This window comes from Amphibalanus amphitrite, unplaced genomic scaffold, assembly GCF_019059575.1.
Source record: "Amphibalanus amphitrite isolate SeventyFive unplaced genomic scaffold, NRLGWU_Aamphi_draft 000056F_arrow, whole genome shotgun sequence".
In the NCBI taxonomy this organism is placed as follows: domain Eukaryota; kingdom Metazoa; phylum Arthropoda; class Thecostraca; order Balanomorpha; family Balanidae; genus Amphibalanus; species Amphibalanus amphitrite.
The window spans coordinates 383,941-404,719 of record NW_024881552.1 but is presented as its reverse complement, the minus strand read 5'-3'; the positions used below and the strand labels follow the sequence as shown (position 1 = coordinate 404,719).

Genomic DNA, 20,779 nt, shown 5'->3' with positions numbered 1-20,779 from the left:
GTTATGACGTTGATTATCTTGCAACGCTTTTCGGTAAATCATTTTTATTCCATTGACCATTCCATCATTTCATTGCAAACATTTGATTTTTACAACCTTGCCATCGTGTTAACGCCAGTCTCGTAAGCATCCTCCGAAGTAGGGTCAAACAAGTTCCTGCGACACAGCACCTCAAAAATGTAGATAATGAACTCAACAGTCAACACAGTAACTGGTAATTGGCCAGCACGAGGTATACCAGAAACAACACATCACGCAGATCGGTACGCATGATTAACCGTTAACCACAAACACAACACATTATTATCCAGGGAACACAGCCAAAGCGGCGCTGGCAGTCTCGCCCACAGGAGGCATGGGATATTCCTAACCCGACCCCTGCCTCTTATCACGTCTGCGTGTAGAGGCTGGCAGCGAACACAATGTCCCTTTTGATGGAGGTGCTCGCCTCGCCGGCCTTCTCGTAGAGCGTGGGGTTTCCGATGGTCCTCGCCGCGTTTTTGACGTCACGGAGCGTCTCGTCGAGCCGCTGAATGCAGCGCACGATGATTCCCTCCTGTACGTCCGTCAGCTGCATGATGGCGCTGAACGTCTGCGGGGGAGAGAATGGGTGTCAGGAAAGAGGGAGAGGTGAACGAATACGATAAGTACGGGAGAGTCACTCTCCCGTACTTAACGTATTCGTTGTGAGACGCCACTCTCCGAGAGTGGCGTCCCACACGGACAGATCGACCGAGTTTTCCACTCGCCTGTGACCTTTGGTGGGCATGACTGAAGGAAAGGAGCGCGCCTGTCATGTATGGAGCAGCAAATACAAGGAATGATGGGACATGCGAAAAAAAAATCAGCTTTTACTGTTTGATTCCACTGTCCAAACTAACTTATTGTAGCCCACACTCTAAGTCAAACGCCTAGGACGAAGAGACCCTCCCATTCGAAAGCGTTTCCGTTGGAAGACGTAAAACTCCGCGACTTACCATGCCCCTGGACCACTCGTAGACGACCTCGACCAGGCCGAAGTTGAGCATCTCCTCGTGTTTCTCGGCATCGTTCAGGCCACACTCGTGCTGGCACGCGTCGATCTGAGCCGCGATCTCCGTCAGCTCCAGTTTTCCCTGCGAAACGGCGGCAGGAGAGCTTTAGGAACGACAAGCGTTTAGACCTTTGTCGATCCTTCGAACACCGTGTAAAAATGATCATGATGGCCACATTCACTCGTGCATTGCAAACGTACCAGCCTAACAGAAACGGGAATTTAATAGGGAGTGTTATTTTAATTTAAATCAAGGTATTGTTAATATCCCATGCGACAATGAACGTTACAAATTCAATCGGATATTATCTCGCCGGAATGTCGTGATCAAATGTATTCTTCTTATGACCTGCAAGTTTTGAACCAGTTAGAGCTGCCGTTTACCCTGCAGGCGTGGCAACGTACGAAGGGGTGCAATCGGAGCGATTTTTGTCAAGCTCCATAAATTGATCCGGTCACCCAAGCACAGAAAAGCCACACCAGCCAATCCGTGTCCACCACCATCCGTCCCACATTAATTCTTCATCAGCCGCCACGCACGCCTACCTTTTCGAGTACAGGCGTCAGGTTGGGCTCGCTGCAGCGTTTCTGTTCGAACACGAGCGCCGAGAGGAGGGCGGCGATCTCCGCCGGCTCTCGGCCCGTGAGCACGTCGTGGAAAACGAGCTCGGTGACCAGCATCTCCCGGTAGCCCATCTGACAGCCCACGCGGCCCTTCAGCTTCACTGCGCAACGGGCGGGGTAAATGGGGTTATTCCACAGCCAGTGGGCACTGAGTCAGTTCACTGGGAGTCGGACAGGGTTTGTTGAGCCATTCTGACTGTGAATGATCGAATATCACTGCAAATTACTAAAACTGGGTTAGGTCGAGAGGACGTGTATGAGACTGAGACTACGAGACTTCAAGTCTGATCGCTGCAGAAGCATTCCAATGATAAGAATCCTTAGCACACAGACTAAATAAGTGATGCTTGCAGAGTTTAATAAACTCTTAAGTTATTTCCAGATCACAGTCCCAAAATATCCTAGCCAAACAGCCGGCGGTTGTCACTAACCGACGTTGTCGCTGTCGACATAGCCGAGCCGTTTGAGGACGTCCACTCTGAGGCAGTACTCGGGCAGCAGGGAGAGGGACTCGTCCGACAGCTGGAACTTGATGTCGTTCAGCTGATCCAACAGCAGCCGGTGCCGGCACACCGCCTCCAACTGCGGACCGGGGCCGGGTACAGAGTGAGGGTGGGTACAGGACACCAGCAGATGACAGCGTAGTAAACGGGAACAGTGTCGCGAGTCTACGAAGCTAGTGTTGCATTTATCGCCAGCGAAATCCGTCTACAGCCTGGGACAGTTTGAGAAGGTTCGGCCTAGCCCTACAGATACTGCTGTTCAGAGGGTACTGCACGTCTTACCAATTACAGGTCATTGTTTGTTACTAGTACTTTCAATTGGCTCACAGCTCTCACCAAAATCCGCTAAAGCTGTCCGAACCCAGCAGCCTCATCACCGTATTCGCTGAAGGCCCGTGCGTTCGTGCATCCTCAGGTCTTACCGTGTCGTTAAACCTCTGTCTTATCATCCATCCCGACGTATTCTCTCACCGTGTCGTGGAAGCTGGGACTGAGCAGACACTCCATCTCCAGTAGGCGCGCCCGGAGCCGCTCCAGGCTGATCAGGTCGTCGGCCAGCTCCAGCTGGTTGTTGTGCAGCTGCCGCGCCGGCCCGCCGGCCGCGGCCACCAGCTCCCGGATGGCCAGCGCGCAGGACGGAGACGGCGGGTTGTCGGCGAACCGCGCCAGCTGCCGCTTCTTGACGTCGTCCACCACCTTCACAGCCTCCACTGCAGGGGAAGAGGGGACGGAGGTCAGGTCACAACACCAGAGTTGGTTACTTTCTGATTGTTTCTGTGAGTACTGTCATCAGACCAGGACAAGACAAGATCAAAGAATACAACCGAACTCTGAGGCTGCACTTAGTGCTTACATCGCTGAGCTTCGGCAGCTGTATTGGTATTTTTTCGGCACTAGTATTTTCATCCACGCGGTAGTCTATTTAAAAATGACGACATTTGCAACTGACACCTGTAAGGACATTAAGAACCCATGTACGACGCATTACCATATGTAGCCTTACACATCTTTCTCCGTTTATGCTAACTCCCACCAACAGCTATCCTCTCAATCACCTTGAAATCACATATCAGATTAGTTACCTTTCACGCCCCTAGCCATGATGAGGTCGACCTGCGCCCGCTGTATGGTGTGCAGCCCATACGAAGCCGGCCCGCTCGGCTCGTACACCGCCTCGCTGACGGCCTGCCGCATCCTCCAGGCCAGCGGAGAGGTGCCCTCCGGCCGGACGTCGTCGTCGCAGGCGAGCACGGTGAACTGAACGGTGCCCGAGCCGCCGCCTAACGAGCCCGAGCCGCCGCGGTGCACCTAGAAAACGGCACGGGGATCGTGGCGTCAATCACTTTATCGGAAACATGGTCCAAGCGTCTCTAAACAAGTGTTTATGAATTAGACAAGTAGCGAATCTGGTATGGGCATTGCTCTTGGTTCGGAAGAGAAATAATGGTGGCGGAACAGAAAACATAACGTTCGTCATTATAACCGAGGAGCGGGTGATATATGCATCTAGCTGTACGGATCTTGAACGAAAATAAATGAATAAATAGCAATATTTAGACAGGATGCGACTCGGTTCGTTTACTAACCTGCAGTATGACGCCGAGTCGCCGTGATAGCCGCTCGGTGGAGAAGGTGACGATCTGACCGGCGTTCTCCAGCGCCTTGACGCCCGCGTTGGACGCGTACAGACGCTCCTGGGAATAGCCGGGGAACACACGTCAGACGGGGAGGGTGCAATACACGGCGCCTTGACACCGGCGTTGGACGCGTACAGACGCTCCTGGGGATGAACAGACGGGGAACACACGTCAGGACCGGGGAGAGTTTAGTGTCCAGCGCCTTGACGCCCGCGTTCGACGCGTACAGACGCTCCTGGGGATGAACAGAAGGGGAACACGTCAGGGCCGGGGAGAGTGTAAAATCTAGTCTGGTGTGGACGCGTACAGACGCTCTTAGAGATAGATGGGGAACACGCGAAGGGGATACGTCAGGCAGAGTGAAATGTGTGATTTGAGACGGGTACTGCCACCATCTTATACGTATGCGATACGACAGTGTGGTATCATGATCCTGGTTGGGAACTTTCCGTCATGCCGTGCCTGTGTGCGCCGGGCGGCGCCGGCCGAGTAGCGCGGGCGCGGACTCGAGTGCGCGGACCAATCGGCAGCCGCCACGACCGCGGTGACCCCGCCGAGCTGACCGGCGCGGCGGTCGGGTCAGACAGTGCGCGCGGTGCGGCCGGTCGAGGCTGATGTGTTCTTTCTTGGCGCTTATTTGAACTCTTTAGTTACGTATTTCATTATTGCTTTTACGTTAATATACTACAGACAGAAGGGCAAAATGTTACTGGACAGGCTGGGTAAGGCACCCACATTCCCAAGCGCTAGACGATGGATATCACTGACATGGGCCTCACTTACGGGGTAGATTGTCCGGCAATTAGTTACGCTTACAGATAATATATTCTACTTACCCTGACACTGTCTCTCATCTGCAGGTAGTCCCGGCAGAGTGTGACAAAGTCCTCAATGTCCCGACACGACTTGTCAATGGCCGGCTTCTGCTTCTCCGACTGCTCCTGTAAACTGAGCATACATGTTTCCGTCAGGGGACTGCGCACGATACTGTTGTATACAGCTAGGAGACGCCATATATGAAACATAACCTTTTCAAACGACAACATAACCTCATCTAACTTAAAGAAACCCGACAGTGAAGTCGGTCTCGGACTTACATAGGCCCAGTTCTAAACTTGACGCAATATACTGTGATCTGTGCTGTTAGATCACAAGCCTAAGCAGCCGCTGTGAGCCTTCCCCGCGCCAGCCTTCGCCCCACCTGGCCAGCCGCCTCTCGTTTTCGGCCCTGTTCTTCTGGGTGCCGGTCTCGGCGAAGCTACTCTTCATGATGTCCTGGATGCGAAGCTGCTGGATGCGCAGCAGGTTCAGGATCATGCTGTACGTCAGGTGGAACTGCGACACCAGCTTCGTTGGACGGCCTGCGCAGACAGACAGTGGTAAAAGGTTAGCCGCGTAACTGACAGAGCTGTCAGTTGTCTGTCAGCTGTCAGCTCTAACAGCACAGACATTTGTATTTGTATTTGTATTTACGATCATGGGCGATCCACACATGGCGTGGCGATTACTGCCCAGAGTCTGTGTCGGGTATATGCAAGCAGGAACAAAGATCAGTCAAACAACAACAACACACACACACACGCACACACAGGAAGACTATATGCACGATTTCTAACATACCGTGTACTTATATACAAGACGAGTGCCTAATTCAGGTTATCACGATGGTCTATCGTTTTTCCATAGAGACTTGACAGCGCGTGCGAATTTAGAGGGTGGCAGCTGTGAAAGTTCGGGAGGTAGGTCGTTTAGGAGCGCGGCGGCACGGTAACTGAAACGCCGCTTACCGGTTTCTAGTCGGGGACGCTGGAGCTGGAGAAGGTTATCCTGACGTGTATTTCTATCCCTGGTTGAGGAGTCCCGGTTTCTGGCAAACATAGAGGCAAGTGCTACCGGTTCGCCGTAGTGTATCGCCTTACGTGCAGTGGCCATAGTTTGAAGTTTGTACATATATTCGGGCGGCATCCAGTTGAGTTTCTCGCGCAGGTCAGTGACGTGGTCGAATTTGCGGCGGCCAAAAATAACTCGAGTAGCGAAGTTCAGGATCTTTTGGAGTCGATTCAGGTTCTTTTGTGTTCCATTTCCGTAAACTGAGAGGCAGTAATTTAGATTGGAAGTGAAGTCACATATGTCAAACTCAAACCCGAGAATAGGCTATGATTTATGAACGATTCATGTCATCTAGTTGACCGGAACCTATGTATGAGGTAGCATGTAAAACGCACCTTTCAAGACAAACTATCGCTACGCCCAAATTCTAGGACAAGCCCGGCAAAACAAAACCTTATTCGTCGCGTCCCAATAATCTGCCAAAGTCGCAATAGAACCTCCATTCTCCAGTTCCAATAGCACGTCATAAGCACAACGATCCCTCCACGAACACTGAGCTGTTTTCGCCAAACGGTCTCCCCGAACCTACCGAGCATCATGTTGTGCAGCTCGGACTCCTCGGGCACCTCGTGTTTACATAGCACGATCACCGTCCCGGTGGGGTCCAGACCGCGCCGGCCCGCCCGTCCCGCCATCTGGATATACTCGCCTGTGAACGCGACACAGAGCAGTCAGGTGACATAGCACCGTGATATACGACACAATTTAGACACTCAGAAACCTATGAGATACCTTTAAATAAATACAGTCAAACGTGATGCGAATGTGATAACTATCAGGATTATCCAGGAAAGTGTGCACCTTCGAGCTTTTTTCTGCAAGTGATGCTCACAACCTTGATACCTATAAGTTTCCATTTATATATGCTACAAATTACTAGCAGCATACAATCACACAGTCACTTTTAGTTCATCTTCTCGTTAACCTAGGACAGCAATGCGTACTACAAGTTAAATCAGGATCCATACATCATGCTCTCTCCTTCGAGCCCTCCCCTCCCCCCCCCTCCCTGTATTCCGTCCCGCGCACCCACCGGGCAATAGCGTCCTGAAGCTCCTGCCGTCGTGTTTTCGTATCGAGTCAAACACCACCGTCCGCGCCGGCATGTTGACGCCCATGGCGAACGTCTCCGTGGCGAACAGAAGCTGCGGAAGAAGAAAGCGTCAGTGTCGGTGACGGGACGGGTAATGTACGAAACAGAAACGGAAACGGGTAGACAGTGGAATATAGAGAGGATTAGTGAGTCTACAACTGTTTTTTCTTCTTTTTTTACTCTGTATCATATTCTGACTATAGGTTGTTAGCAGGATGGTTCCACACACAGCCTTCCCCACAGTTCGACACACCTATTAAAAATGTAGTAACTGTAAGCCTGCAGATAAGAGTCAGCCTTTCCGACAGAGCTCCTGAGCACTGAGCAGGCGCTGTGGACAGAATACGCCTCAGAAAACCATCCTGCCTCGACCATCCGACGAGGCCTTCAAGGCTTCTGAATATTGTCACCATGGGATTTGCCTCCGGTTCCCACCGCTGACCGCAATCAATCATTATCAGACCGCAACTTACTCAGCGACATTGTCAAGGACATGACGTAGGATCGCTCTCGGCTTCGAACCCCACGCAGCAGCCCACAAAACCGGCGCCGAATAGCGGCTACCAGGGGGCACCCGGATTTGAACCGGGGACCTCTCGATCTGCAGTCGAATGCTCTACCACTGAGCTATACCCCCTATACAACATCCCAAAACGTAACCAGAGACGGCGGCTGATGTGAAACTCGATACTGAGGTGATGATGTCATATCCTGATGACGTCACTAATCCACTGAGGTCACCACCGCCCACGTCACCGTTAGCTCAGCCGGGCCGGACCAACCGACTCCGAGCCTGACAGCGGGCCTGTAATTTATCACAGCTGTCACCGCCGGCCGCCGGCCGAGCTGGCGTTCCGTCGGAGATTAGAGTACTACCGGTTTGGAGAGACATCTTCGGCATAATAAGCATGTGCATTGTGCAAGTTGGCTAAGTTGACTATGGCAGCCATTAGCAAAACATTTCAGATGATTAATTTGAAAGAAGCGCACGGCTGATTTGTTTGAATCGAGGCGCAATGGATCGCCTGTGCATTTCGGGGTTGTATACGAATCAAGACCCACTCGTAGCTGGAGAATCGTAACCTTCGACCTCTCCACATCGGCAATAAACATGCAGCACTAATCAGCCCCCTCCCCCCCACTACCTTCACAGTTCACACCCAAGGCCACGCAGCTGTCCCCCCCCCCCCCCCCAGCCTTCCGTCGTCGTCCCACAGCTCCTCACCTTGACCAGTCCTCGCTGGAAGAGCATCTCGATGACCTCCTTCAGGATGGGCAGGATGCCGCTGTGGTGGACGCCCACGCCGCGGGTCAGCAGCTCGGCCATCTGGGTCACCTGAGGGGGCGGCGGGGAGCGGAGGGGTTAGCGGAGTGGGAGCCCACGCCGCGGGTCAGCAGCTCGGCCATCTGGGTCACCTGAGGGGGCGGCGGGGAGCGGACGGGTTAGCGGAGTGGGGTAGTAACTTAGTTTAGAGCCATGGACATGGCCTTCATGGACCTTCAAAATAAAGTATGCGCAAAAGGAAGGTTTCTAGAACTATGACGTGAGCGTTATATCACATTGGGAAACTACGTTATAGAACATTGACAACCACCCATAACCAGCCATCCTCGATCCCTTGCTCTGACCCGCCCTGACTAAGTCCGCCATCCCGCGTCCCACCTGCGGCAGTTTCTGGTCGGCGGCCGCCAGCCGCTGGGCGCACCGGCTGAAGAACATCCTGATCTCGCCCTTCTCGCGCTCCGAGGTCAGCTGCAGAGAGGTCAGCGAGGCAGCGTTGGCGTCGCAGCGCGCCCGGGAGAAGGTGAACGCCACGACGGGCAGCAGGTCGGCGCGCCGCAGGTGGTCCACCAGGCCCACCCAGGTGTTCCGCTCCTGCTGCGGGGTGATGCCGGAGCCGCCGCCGTGCCCGCCCCGCCCGCCGCCGCGGCCGCCCCGGCCGGCGCCACCGCCGCCGCCCGACTTGGAGGAGGCCTTGGTCTTGGCGTCCACTGCCTTGATGTAGCTGGAAAGGGTGGGATGTTGGTTAAATCGCTGGTCTTTTAGTTATCAGGAGTGGAATTGTGTTGGCATGAGAAAAAACTATAACAATACCTACGTCAAATGCGATGCTGAAAATGATAAATGACATCTAAAACGATAAGAAAAGAAAACGATAAAAAATGCTCACATCTTAGCATTAATCGACTACTAGAATGCCATGACTGGCGCGTTAGGAGGCTGTCCGATTTAAACACCCATCCTAAGCAGTCAATCAATTTTCCATAGACTACACAAGTCAAGAACTCCCGCCGGGCTTCAACTATTTCGCACACATTTATCAACCATCACAAGACATCTGACCGAGCCTGCCCGCCTCACCCGGGCCGGGAGAACTGTCCCCGCGAGTCGAGCACCAGGAAGCGGTCGTCTCGCGACTTGCCGCCCTGCCCCGTGTACAGGAAGTGTTCCAGCGGTACCGGACGCTTCAGCGTGCTGATAACGCGCACCTTACGCTTCTGCAGAAACGGGAGCGGGGTGTCAGCAAAGATGATACACTTTTGCATCATTTTCTAAATGCCACCGACTAAGAACAACATCTTCAAAAATCGATCATGCTAGGGCGTCTAGCCCTATCATTAGAAAGAGATCGACACAGCAGACAAACATGACATGCGATGAATAAGTACAACTTTTTATGTACCTTGATGGACCCGATCCAGTCGGCGAACTCCAGTGTGTTGGGGACGGTGGCCGAGAGCAGGACGATGCCGACCGTCTCCGGGAGCAGGATCAGAGACTCCTCCCATACCACACCGCGCTGGGGGTAGAGAGACAAACACAGAACGAGTGGTTACCGACCGTCTCCGGGAGCAGGATCAGCGATTCCTCCCACACCACACCACGCTGCAGGGAGAGAGACAAACGCGGACCGAGTGATTACCGACCAGGATCAGACTCCTCACACACCACACCACGCTGGTGAGAGGGGTACGGACGAACGAACAAGATCAGATGGACTAATAAATAGTCTGCGTCTTACGTAAAAGGGAAATTAACATCAACTTCGTGGGTATGTACATTTAAAATATAAAGAAGTTCCTTCAGCTTTCATGTGTTACGACTAATCCCGCGTTCGCAGTCTCTCGGATGACGAAGATTCTACGCCGTCCGGCCAATCCCGTTCGAGGTAGGCGGGGGCTGGGCCGCGGTTATCGAACGCTATTGGCCGGACGACGTAGAATCTTCGTCGTCTGGGAGACTGCGAACGCGGGGAAAACGTTTAAGGTCAAAATATTTGCATTTAATCATGTGTGATACATATAACGCACCAGTCCCGACCTCCACACTCCCAAAGCAGCTGCGCCTAGTCTGACCATCGAGCGCCTACCTCCGGGTCGTTGATGTAGTGCACCTCGTCGAAGATGACCCACTCGAGGTCACGGATCAGGTCGCTGCCGTTATAGAGCATCGAGCGGAGGATCTCAGTGGTGCAGATCAGGCAGGACGCCTCCTTGTTGATCTGAATGTCGCCCGTCAGCAACCCCACGTCAGTGAAACTGTTCTTGAAGTCGCGGAACTTCTGGTTCGATAGCGCCTTGATGGGTGATGTGTAAACGGCTCTGGAAAGGGAAATAAAACAATACATTACAAACTTCTATAATTACACATACATGTTAAATGAATATTGATCTACGACAGGCTTTCAAGCCAACGCTGGAGTGAAAGTCTATCATCTATGCAGTATGCACAGTGACCATCATGCAGTCACAATCAAAACTGTGCATCATTCCAGATTTACTTACACTGGATGAATAGCTGGTGCGTCACTTGCATCCAAGCTTCCAGGTTCCCGACACCCATCGATTACCAAAGACCACCAGCGACCGTCCCGACAGCGTCCCTCTCCCGTCCACTCACTTGGTGCCGTTCCTCTGTGAGAGGGCGATGGCGTACTCTGCCACCGCCGTCTTTCCCGCGGAGGTGTGCGCGGCAACAAACACACTCTCACCACGTTCCATGTGCAGAATGGCCTGTGCAAAGGCAGAGTGGATGGATTGCATTGGACCGTGCGACTGAACTTTGTAGGCTGAACGCCAATCAATTATTTGGACATAATCCATACCGACTACAACCTTTAGCGCAAACGCACGCAACCTTATCGCACCATCTTATCATCTCGCATCCTGTCTTATCTTAGCACATCACTTGTTTCTATCGAATGCCATTCCCAGTTCCCCGTCATTCGCTACTGATCGGTTTATTTACCCCCGTTCCATCCCTTTGCCACTGACCAGTTTCTGGAAGGTGTCCAGCTCATAGGGGTAGCGGTGCGCCATGTTGGGCACCTGCCGGTGAAAGTCCTCCACAGGACGGCTGATGTCCACCTCCTCTGCCCACTGAGAGGAGCGCAGCGCGCGGCCCGAGCGGGCGCGGGCGTCCGACGCGGCTGCCGTGGAGAGCACCAGCGCCGGCTCCGGCTGGGAGAGGGAGGCAGGTTAGAGTGGGACTTACGATAAGCGGGTGCATTCGAAAGAACGGAAACAGCGTTCCCGAAAGTCCCCTAAGCACCAACTAATTTAAAGCTCGAGTCAATAAAAATAGCTGTCAACTGCTGCTCCAGAAATTAAAGCCACACAAGACTTCCCTTTCACAGCAAGGATTCGTCACATTATCCCAGCACACAACTAAAACAACCAATGGACTTTAACACGACTCTCGCCCCTCCGCAAGCGGCCTCCCTTAACCACCCACCAACCCATTTCTCGCCCTCTCCGCGCCGGTCACCTTGAGCGCGGCCTCCAGCTCTGCGGCCTGCTGCTCCCCGTCCGCCTGGTCCGCCGCCGCCGCCGCCTCCCGGTCCCACTCTGCCATCTCTGCCACCGGCTGCTCCCCCTCCGGGCGCTGCCAGACCCAGTCGTACCCGAGCTCCGCCGGCTCCGGCTCCGGCCCGGAGGAGACCGGAGCGGCGGCCGGGGTGGCGTCGAGCTGGTCCGTCAGGGAGGGCAGAGAGAGGCCCTCGGAGAGACCCGGCGCCGTGGTCAGGTACTCTGCGGGGGCGGGACGGAAACGAGTCAGAGTCGGACTAAAAAGTTACGGTTTAACTATGATGGTTCGTGCACGGTTGAACATGCCTCTGAGCCCGTCACTCGCTCTGTCATAACTGTGTGGGATAGGTAGATTATCTGGAAAAAAAACGCTTAAGCTTTGATGTCGCCTGCATCTCCCCTGAGACCCACCGTCGGGCAGGAGGGTATCCAACTCGGATGGCCTTACCCCCCCCCCCCCTCCCCTCTCCCCGAGACCCACCATCGGGCAGGAGGGTATCCAGCTCGGCCACGGCCGGCGGTGGCGGCGGCGCCTCCAGGCTGCCTCCCGGCCAGAACGGGAAGTTGGCCACGTCTCCACGGACGTCCTGCTCCGGCGGACCGGGCGCCCGGCGGAACGAGAACGAGTTGTGCGCGGTCCGGCCCAGCTCAGCGGCGTCGATCGGCACCTCGGAGAAGGTCAGCACGCGACCTGTGGTCGGGTCACGGTCCACCTGTGGGGTGATGGGGTCACAGGTCAGGAAGGAGAGAGGTCAGGGTCATTAGTTAGGGTCATAAGAAAGGGACAGACCACTGCTCTTTCAGAATATCACAGATGACGGGAGCCTTAAAAGCTTAGGAAAAATTGTTCTTTTTTTGTCTGGGTCTCAAGATGACACAGCAAAGGTCAGCCATTCAGGAAACACTTTGGGCAAGATAAAACCCAGATAAGGCCAACGATTGGCTTGACAGCTGGGGAAGACCAGCAGATGATTGACCTTCCAGTGTGTGTATTACCTGCAGCATAGTGGCCACTGGACTGCGCTCGGTGGCCAGCAAGTCTGCATAGTTGACCGCCGGAGCCACATACTCCTGGCAGTACCTATGAATAGAATATGGCAGGGAGCCAGGGAGGGGCTGTGACATTAGATGGAAAGCAACTGGAGGGTCATGTTTGTCATGTTCTTTGCAAAATAGAACTGATTTCTTGGTTAAAAATGTATTTTAGTTTGCAAGTACTACAAATTTGTTTTTACTTCATGGAAACAATCCTACTTATGACATAAGTATGGCAATAAAATAAAACTGGGCAAGAAGCAATAAATCAAAATCTAAACCAGAACCAGATAACTCAAAATGTATCTATATTTGTGCATCGAAAAAAATGCTGAAAACAGCCCCAAAGGCATATATTACCTGAAGTCATGGATAGGAAGGCCATCCGGACTGGTGAGAAACTGTTCCGTCCTCTCCTCCAGCGGCACCACCGAGGGAGGACGAACAGACCCCATCTGTAACAAATTGAGACCAACAATGCTACAGGTTCAGGTATATACACTGAATAATCATCAGACAAGTGACAAGATGCTAAAACAGGGTTCAGTCGGAAACTCCAGACTGCGAAATATGGAAAATTCAAGTTGAAATGCCTGCTCTGCGAATGCACTCGTTACAAGTCACTGGCAGTTCAGTTGAGTTCCGAGAGCAGATGAAACAAAAAAGTTGTTGTAATGGAAGGGTTGTAAGATGATGAAAATAATACAAATATCAGCATCAAAGGCGGGGTCTTACAATTAAATAAATAAATATAACCCAAACCGGTTTCGCAACAAAACGTGACTTCGATCGTTATCAAGCAAACGATAAAAACACGGCAAGGATTTGCATGAGCTAAGATAATTTGGCAGCAATTGAAGATATGACGTAAGTGCGTCGCAATCAAAATCATGAAATTCAAGTCGAACAAACGATTCTGGGTTTCAAAAAATTGTCAAAAGGGATTTCTATATCTTTTTGCACATTAGTCGTCCACTCAAAATTCATTTTAGCGCAGAGAAATACCAAAAAGTAAATAGCTGACTTCGTGACGTCATCTTAAATACTCCTAGAGTGTGCCATATTTGAAGCTGAATATTTGCCGCAAAAATGACGCAGTAATGACAAATGTGGTGCGATCATAACAGCTGATGAAAGTCAACAGAAGGGGGCCATCAGCGCTCACGTGGTACCACCCATTTCTGTTGTGCTGTGATGTAGCTCGTCTGTCGCAAGATAAGGTCCGATAGCGTCATAAATTCGTCGTGCGGCTTTGGTACCCGCCCGGCAACAAAAGAAATGTCTAAAGTCAAAGTATAGCGACCGAGCGGTGCACACGCCGTTGATGTTTTCGAAGAAACTGGGAATTACTTGTGTGATTGCTACCGTTTCAGCTGTATTCGCGTCATACTTCTTTCAGTATTCCCAAGGTAACTGTTCCATAATGTCTTGTAGTTATTGAATAATCATATAACGTTTCTGGATATGCTACTTCTTATTTTTTGCTGAATTGATGTTTCCCATCCCCTACTGATCTGAAGGCGACGCCCTCCAATGTTCCGCCCTTACACCCCCTCCCCTCCTCCACAGATGACCCCGCTGACCCCCACAACACTGCCCCCGGAGCGCGGCTGGTCGTCGGCGTACTCTCGGGCCGTCGGCGGCGACAGCAGCGCGACGCCATCAGAGACACCTGGTGGCCGCAGCTGGAAGCTGCAGGGGCCCGCGGGGTGTTTGTCGTGGGCGACTCGGACTGTCCACTCGCCGACCGCTGTCGGCTGGACCGGTACTCTTGCGAGCCATGGAGACCGCCTCGCAATGGTGGGTGTCGCCTATCAGTGTTGTTTACGAGCTGAATGTTCCTCCACGTGCCGTACTACCGGAGTTCGTAGATGATGAGTGATGACTTCGTGAAACAGCCGCTTGCATGGCTCATGCGTCTGCTGGCGTGTTGAACCTTCTTGTCTGGTTTCCCCGAGCTGCTCCGTGTGTGTAGGTTCGTGATGCTCCACCCAGTTCATCACGCATCTGTCTCTTCCGCAGCGGTGGGCAGTCAGCAGCAGCTCCGTCTGACCCCGGGCCCTGTGCCACGACCACCTGCCGTCGGGATTGCCTTCACCGTGCTCCGCGGCATGGTGGCCCGCGCCGTGACGTCACCACTCCGCTCCGGTGACGTCACTCTGGAGACGGCCGACGGTCAGCCGGCGGCGGCCGCGGCGGTCGGCCGGTCGCCAGTGACGTCAGAGGCGGCCTCCAGTGACGTCAAGACCGCGCTGTCGCCGCTGCTGGTGCTGCCGGCTGGGTTCATGGGCCGGCTGAGGGTGGTGTCTGGGCCCGGTGCGATGGAGTGTCGGCAGACGGAGGTGCCGGAGCCGACCGAGCTGAGGGTGACGGCGCTGATCACAGAGGACGGACGGCACGTGCGGCCCGGACTGGAGCCGCTCTGCTGGCCCGTGGCGCTCGTCTACACCGTTCACGGTACGCCGGCGCGGGGACGGCTGCAAGAAATAGTCCCACTCTGAAATCCATTCAGACAGTGATAGCTTAGTGACTACTTACGATCAATGCCCATGTGGCCATGTTTCATCTCTCATGGCTGTAACCTCGAATAGGTCGCCTGCTCGAATTTTGAACACGCCACATTCACTCAATGTCTTAACATCTCAGTATCTCAATATCCCCATGTCAATGCACCGCTAACCCGTCTGTCCCTTTCTGCCCCTCAGACGACCCCTCGGCTGCCGACCCGTCACCGGCCCCGTCCAGCGGCCCGGCGCCCTCGGATCCCCTCGATGACCCTACGTGTCGCCGGACGGACGGGGACGCCGTGACCCGCTCACTGTCTGAGGAGGCCGCGAGGCACGGCGACCTGCTGCTAGTACCGGGGCCGGATGTCTATCGAAGGCTGCCAGATAAACTCATCAGCTTCCTCACTTGGTAAGGGCACACCGCGGTGGGCAGAGGATGAGAGGAACCGAAGAAGTGATGAAAAAGACAACGTGGAACGGCGTTATCAGTTAGTATTGTGATTGAACGTATAATCATAACTTGGTGGCGTTTCCAGGGCCGCTGAGACATCAGCCGAGTGGGTTATCAAATGTGACGACGATGTGCTGTTGGATATACCGCGGATACTGGAGAATATACCCCGTCACACGGATGGGGGGCTCTGGTGGGGCCAGTTCAGGTCAGTATAGAGATTGGAGACGAGTGCACGACTGCACATATGTGCTGTCGCAATTGTTGACTCTGCATTATGCTACGTACAAAACATGGTCATGTCCCCATATATCGTCTCATAAGGCCTTCCCGCACCATAAAAAGAAGTCCCGTGCTCGGTAATTCGGCTTATCCGTCCCTTGCCAGGTGTAAATAACCCCGTCCCTTACAAACATTTCCTGTTTCATCATGTACCCCTTAGCTGGTCTCCCGTAATCCGCCCGATCACGTACCCCGCACTCGTCCGTTCAGGTACAACTGGCCGGCGGACCGGTACGGCAAGTGGGCCGAGCTGGAGTACCAGGCCGCCGTGTACCCGCCGTTCGCCTGCGGTACGGCCAGCATACTCTCTGCGGACGTCGTCCGGTGGCTGGCGCGGAACCGAGCAGAGCTCACCAGGTCAGAGATGGGCACGGGTGGGGAGCGATGGATACGGAAATTACAGCGATGACCGCTGGGGGTGAGTATGTGCAGTGTGCGCGCGCCTGGGAAGCCGAGGTATAGGAAAGAGATGAATGAATTATAAGCAAATGCATTATTAGGTTTGGCCCGACCCTTGTCACTCGGTGTCTGAAAATAACATTGAGAAATAAAAAAATAATTCGAACAAATACGAAGACTTGTCTATTCTTATAACCCTCGCACCGACGGGGGGGGGCGGATATTCGCCCCCCCCCCCTGAGGTTTTTCGCGAATAGCGGGAAAACCGCGGCGCGTAGCGCCGCGAAATTTGGTATGACTATAACCTCATCAATTTTACACATGGTGTGCAAGTTTGAACCTCCTACCTTTTAAGGTCAGGTCACCAGGTCACTTTGAATGACCCAACCTCAAGTCACTTTTTTGCAACTTTGTCACCGTGCCAGAGCTACAGTAGATGTCGGAGACCTTTGAAAGTCGCAGGATATTATTAGGTCATTAGTAGCTACAATTTGTATATCTCGGAATTTTGATATCGGTGACCTAAGGTCAGGTCAATTTCGCGACCTCCCCATTATAAGTCAATGGGGGAAAAATCAACTCCCTGTTTTTACCACTAAAACGGGTCGGAATGGCCCCATATACCATACATGACTTCATATACGATCAACCTTCAATACCTTGAGGTCTGTTTTGCTGTTGGGCAGCTGTGAGGTCATGTGACGTCATCAAAGGTCACCAAAGGTTTTTGGCCAATAACTCCGTACAGGAACAAGATACAGACGCGTGGATGGCCTCATTGTGTTCAGCTCGTCAAGACGCATCGAATGATATACATGATGACCTCGAGGTCACGTGACCTGAGGTCAACCTTTGACCTTGACCTTTCGAGGTCAACATATATATCATTCGATGCGGATTGACGAGAGGATCACGATGATGCCCTTAGTTTGTTCCTATCTTGACCAATTCGAAAGTTATTCGAGAAAAACTCTCCATATCTAGCGCCGCCATTTTGACTTTTTCGACCCCTGTGACGTCATCTTTGACCTGACCTGAAAATGACCTCAGTAAAAATTGTAGATCTTGGCCGTGCGTATCCGATGCCGTTTACCGCTTGTCGCTATCTTGCTTCGTTCTCGAGATCTCAGGGGGGGGGCGGTCATCCGCCCCCCCCCCCCCGTCGGTGCGAAGTTGGCGCAGACCCCCGTCGGTGCGCGGGATAACCCGTCCGACCTGACCTGTGCGGCCCCCCGTCGGCAGCTTCAATTACGGTCGTGCCACTGGGTGTAGCCCGACTCCGCTCTGACCTCTGCCTTCCCCCTGTATGCAGGTTCCAGGGCGAGGACGTGTCACTGGGTATCTGGCTGGCCGGTCACCGCGTCCGGCGCCTCTCTGACCCCGGCTGGGCCTGCGGAGACGCAGAGCGCGCCGCCTACAGTCGCGGACAGCTCGGTCCGGCGCGACTGCGGCGAGTGTGGCGCTGTCTGCGCCGCGCCGGACGGCTGGAGCTCTGTGGGGAGGAGGGAGAGGAGCGGATGAAAGATGAGGAAAGAGGAACACGGATGAGGGAGGAAGAGAGCAGTGGGAGAGGTGGTCTAGAAGCATGAGGCATGAATCTCGCATGGCTGTGTCAGGTATGGTATTTTTACCCCACCCATTTTGACGATACTGCTTGCTTTGCGAGTAGTACCAATGTGATATCATATTTAAATAAACCAATGCTAACATTGAAAATGTTTATTTTAGGGTCGGACTTCTTGTCAAGGGAATTATCATCGGGTATCGCTAATGCCTTGCGCGATAAATGCGCAGAACAAGCCATGTAATACTCGTACACTCTATTCCAAAACAGCAAATCGCGACAATCGTTCACACAATGCAACGCAGCTCACACGTTTAAAAACACTATCTATCCTGTCCCAGCGAGGTAACGGCATCAAGTGGGTCATAATCACTGGTTTCGGTTCCACTCACTCGGTTACCGTTCTCCACACGAGTTCGATTGCACTAGGGGGTTGGTCGCGGCGCTGGTCACTTGTCCTTGACCCCGGCCGACCGTTTCATGGCCTCCATAACCAGCTTGTTGTGGCTGGGGTCGGACGACGCCGAGTTCTGGCCGCCCGGTAATTTCTGACGACAAACACACCGTAAGAAACCGCTCGAAATCAACGACCAAAGTACAGTGACAGTTCCGAAACAAAGGCAAATGCGAGCACGGTAATACGGTAGGTGCCAACCGGAATTCGTTGGTATGGTAAGCAGGTACGGGTAAATCAATGAAATCCGTGTCGAGTGTGGCGCTCTTACCTTTCTGATCTCGTCGTCACTGGGCGTGACCACCTGCATCAGCATGTAGCCCATGCCGGACCAGAACACCAGGTGGGTCAGACCCTTTATCAGCGCGGCAGACATCGTGGTAAAATCTGTGAAACGGCAGGTAACCTACAGTAAAAAAAATCGCCACTTCGTACCCAAGAGCACTGTTCGACTTTTAATGGCGCTAGTAATTCTACGCTGCTGGTGGAAGTTTACCGGCACACGCGAATTAACTTTGAGCACTGCGGATGTGTAATTAGAATCGTGCTGTGGTTAGCAAATATGATTTTTTCAATTATTTCGCCGACTGAATAAACATTAATCAATGCGAATCTCATTCAGAGTGATTTTGGCGTTGCAGCTTCACAGCCCGACCGCTCTGCTTGGGCGGGGCCCTGTGATTTTGGGGAGCCCGCACTTTAGAGGCCATCAGCAAGCTAGGGACAGCCTGATGATTCTGCATCTAATTTACCGTATCGCATGTAGGTAGCGACACCGGCATACTGGCGTCGAACGTTTCTTTCTGAGTTAGTAATAATAGCTTTGAAGTTAGGGAAAGAAGAAAAGTTCTTAGCATTACGTAAGAGCATGCGCTCATACAAACAGCACTAACGCACTATTGTACATAATCCAGCATTACATAACGATTTCCGACGGAACGTGATGTGGTATGAATTGACTTAGATCATCCAGCCTAATCCATACCAATTCGTCACTGGGTGCGTCCTCGCCAGGCCTGGATGTCCCGCAGTTCGATCTGTCGGTACTCCTCGCCCAGTTGGCCGCAGAACGTGTAGTAAGCGTCCAACACCGTCGGCCAGTTGTTTCTCAGGTAGAAACGGAACTCTGAAAATGTAGCACTAGCCCTTGTTATCTGCATTCATTGCATAACTGAAAATGCCATATGTTTAGGAAAAATCTCAAATGCTGAAAACAGCTATCCTGATAACTAGATGGAACACTGAACTCTGAAGCAACTGTCATAAGCCTCTATGAAAGCTTCCTTTTGAAAGAAAAAACTAACAAAAATAATCAACATGCATTACCTTGGTCTCTGTTGGTTTTTCTGAAAGCCCAATATCCTGCTGCACAGCACCCGACTTCCACAGCAATAATGACTCCAGCCGCCTTCCTCAGACGTGACATTAACAGACTCACTCCGCTTAATGGTCTTCTCACCCGCATCTTGACATGATGAACTAGTGTCTGGAAATATCATATGAAGTGTTAAGATGAGATCAAGATTGTGGGTTAGTACTGAGAACTCAAACGCCCGATCGCTGACCAGGGCGGATCATCGTGCGGCTTCACACGTTCATCGTGCGATGAACATCTGCCAAGTCTGGCTCAACTCACCAGGTGAATTGAGCCAGACTTGGCGGTCCAACACCATACCAACTCTGGAGTGCTACAGCAAAGACTAGCTAATCGGTAGGTCAAGGTATACAACCATATTGACCCAAACCCCTGTTCCGATGTGGATGGTGTTCCGCTTAGACCGGCAGAAATCTGGCATGTCAGAGTTCCCAGGGCAAAACGGACTTGAAACTGCATCAAAACGGACCTTTGAACTGGAATGGCAGTTATGCAGCTTGAGCTGCAATTCAATTCTGCAACGCAATTCAAATTCTGCCGTGAAAACACAAAAACGATTACGCTCGGAGGCTCTGGAGACCTCGGCCTGCCGCCTGGCGCAATGACCCCTGATTCTGAATGTCTCTAGCAAGGTCTCTAGCCTGCCCTTCTTCCTATCTGCCATGGCTTGTATAAGCCATGGCAGCCATGGTAAATAAGATACGATTCATGTAAAAATACACGCTATCAACTCGCACGTGCACGTCCTAAGTTTACATCCTATATTTACATTTAGGTTTACTCAAGGCTATATCAACTGGTATCAGTATAGGGCTATATAAACCGGTTTACTACAAGTTTACATCATGTTTACATAATCTATCAAGGATCTCGAAACAGATGCGCCATAATTGACGCTTTTTTGAACAGCTGAAGGAAATACGGCTACTGAAGCAAAGTATTACGTTAAAAGCTCTTGACTGTGACAATATTTTATAATAATTATACAAAATATTGAATATTTTATTTAAATGAAAAAAATTACCTTACAAAAGATTTTTACACAGAATTTAACCAATTAGCAAAGTAATGAAAAATTACGTCATTTGCTTTAATAGTTTCATCAGAGAAAGGTTGGCCTCAA

General features: G+C 52.3%; 2 protein-coding genes, 1 long non-coding RNA gene and 1 other non-coding gene across 13 annotated transcripts; 1 reads left to right on the top strand and 3 right to left on the bottom strand.

The window, feature by feature from the left end:
* Window positions 1-27: 27 nt before the first annotated feature.
* Window positions 28-13,415, bottom strand: LOC122378201 (helicase SKI2W-like). Of its 4 annotated transcripts, none has more exons than XM_043359000.1 (23): window positions 13,360-13,415; window positions 12,985-13,079; window positions 12,586-12,670; window positions 12,071-12,302; window positions 11,549-11,811; window positions 11,056-11,241; window positions 10,682-10,794; window positions 10,152-10,383; window positions 9,465-9,581; window positions 9,143-9,279; window positions 8,444-8,786; window positions 8,006-8,116; window positions 6,721-6,832; window positions 6,217-6,336; window positions 4,999-5,158; window positions 4,634-4,745; window positions 3,747-3,854; window positions 3,243-3,468; window positions 2,632-2,870; window positions 2,089-2,239; window positions 1,580-1,758; window positions 978-1,115; window positions 28-592 (listed from the first exon to the last, which is right to left on the bottom strand). In XM_043359000.1, exons 2-23 carry the CDS (start codon window positions 13,077-13,079, stop codon window positions 389-391), a joined length of 3,663 nt encoding a protein of 1,220 aa, XP_043214935.1. In that variant the 5' UTR covers window positions 13,360-13,415; the 3' UTR covers window positions 28-388. The 4 variants fall into 4 exon arrangements, with proteins under 4 accessions (XP_043214935.1, XP_043214937.1, XP_043214938.1 ...); XM_043359002.1 differs by having other exon boundaries at window positions 13,387-13,398; XM_043359003.1 differs by lacking the exon at window positions 13,360-13,415 and adding an exon at window positions 13,242-13,293.
* Trnac-gca lies at window positions 7,346-7,417 on the bottom strand. The gene has a single exon. It is a non-coding gene; the product is annotated as a tRNA-Cys (tRNA).
* Window positions 13,416-13,763: 348 nt separating the features above from the next.
* LOC122378202 (UDP-GalNAc:beta-1,3-N-acetylgalactosaminyltransferase 2-like) lies at window positions 13,764-17,979 on the top strand. Its single transcript, XM_043359005.1, has 7 exons — window positions 13,764-14,033; window positions 14,194-14,424; window positions 14,647-15,081; window positions 15,330-15,540; window positions 15,668-15,790; window positions 16,075-16,221; window positions 17,576-17,979. Exons 1-7 carry the CDS (start codon window positions 13,949-13,951, stop codon window positions 17,850-17,852), a joined length of 1,509 nt encoding a protein of 502 aa, XP_043214940.1. The 5' UTR covers window positions 13,764-13,948; the 3' UTR covers window positions 17,853-17,979.
* LOC122378203 lies at window positions 17,968-20,490 on the bottom strand. Of its 7 annotated transcripts, none has more exons than XR_006255986.1 (5): window positions 20,438-20,490; window positions 19,608-19,767; window positions 19,267-19,407; window positions 18,553-18,668; window positions 17,968-18,375 (listed from the first exon to the last, which is right to left on the bottom strand). It is a non-coding gene; the product is annotated as an uncharacterized LOC122378203 (long non-coding RNA). The 7 variants fall into 7 exon arrangements; XR_006255984.1 differs by having other exon boundaries at window positions 20,426-20,485; XR_006255985.1 differs by having other exon boundaries at window positions 20,377-20,480.
* Between the last annotated feature and the right edge of the window lie 289 nt (window positions 20,491-20,779).

What these genes read in the sequence shown, in the direction of transcription:
- LOC122378201 (XM_043359000.1), bottom strand. Translation starts at nt 13,079, where the DNA reads ATGGGGTCTGTTCGTCCTCCCTCGGTGGTGCCGCTGGAGGAGAGGACG. An exon ending in CCGACCAGAAACTGCCGCAG is followed by an intron (nt 8,117 to 8,443) that starts GTGGGACGCGGG and finishes CCGCCCCCTCAG; the next exon opens with GTGACCCAGATGGCCGAGCT. An exon ending in TGACGCCTGTACTCGAAAAG is followed by an intron (nt 1,116 to 1,579) that starts GTAGGCGTGCGT and finishes GCCGTTTCGCAG; the next exon opens with GGAAAACTGGAGCTGACGGA.
- LOC122378202 (XM_043359005.1), top strand. Translation starts at nt 13,949, where the DNA reads ATGTTTTCGAAGAAACTGGGAATTACTTGTGTGATTGCTACCGTTTCA. An exon ending in CTTCTTTCAGTATTCCCAAG is followed by an intron (nt 14,034 to 14,193) that starts GTAACTGTTCCA and finishes CCTCCTCCACAG; the next exon opens with ATGACCCCGCTGACCCCCAC. An exon ending in GCTCGTCTACACCGTTCACG is followed by an intron (nt 15,082 to 15,329) that starts GTACGCCGGCGC and finishes TCTGCCCCTCAG; the next exon opens with ACGACCCCTCGGCTGCCGAC.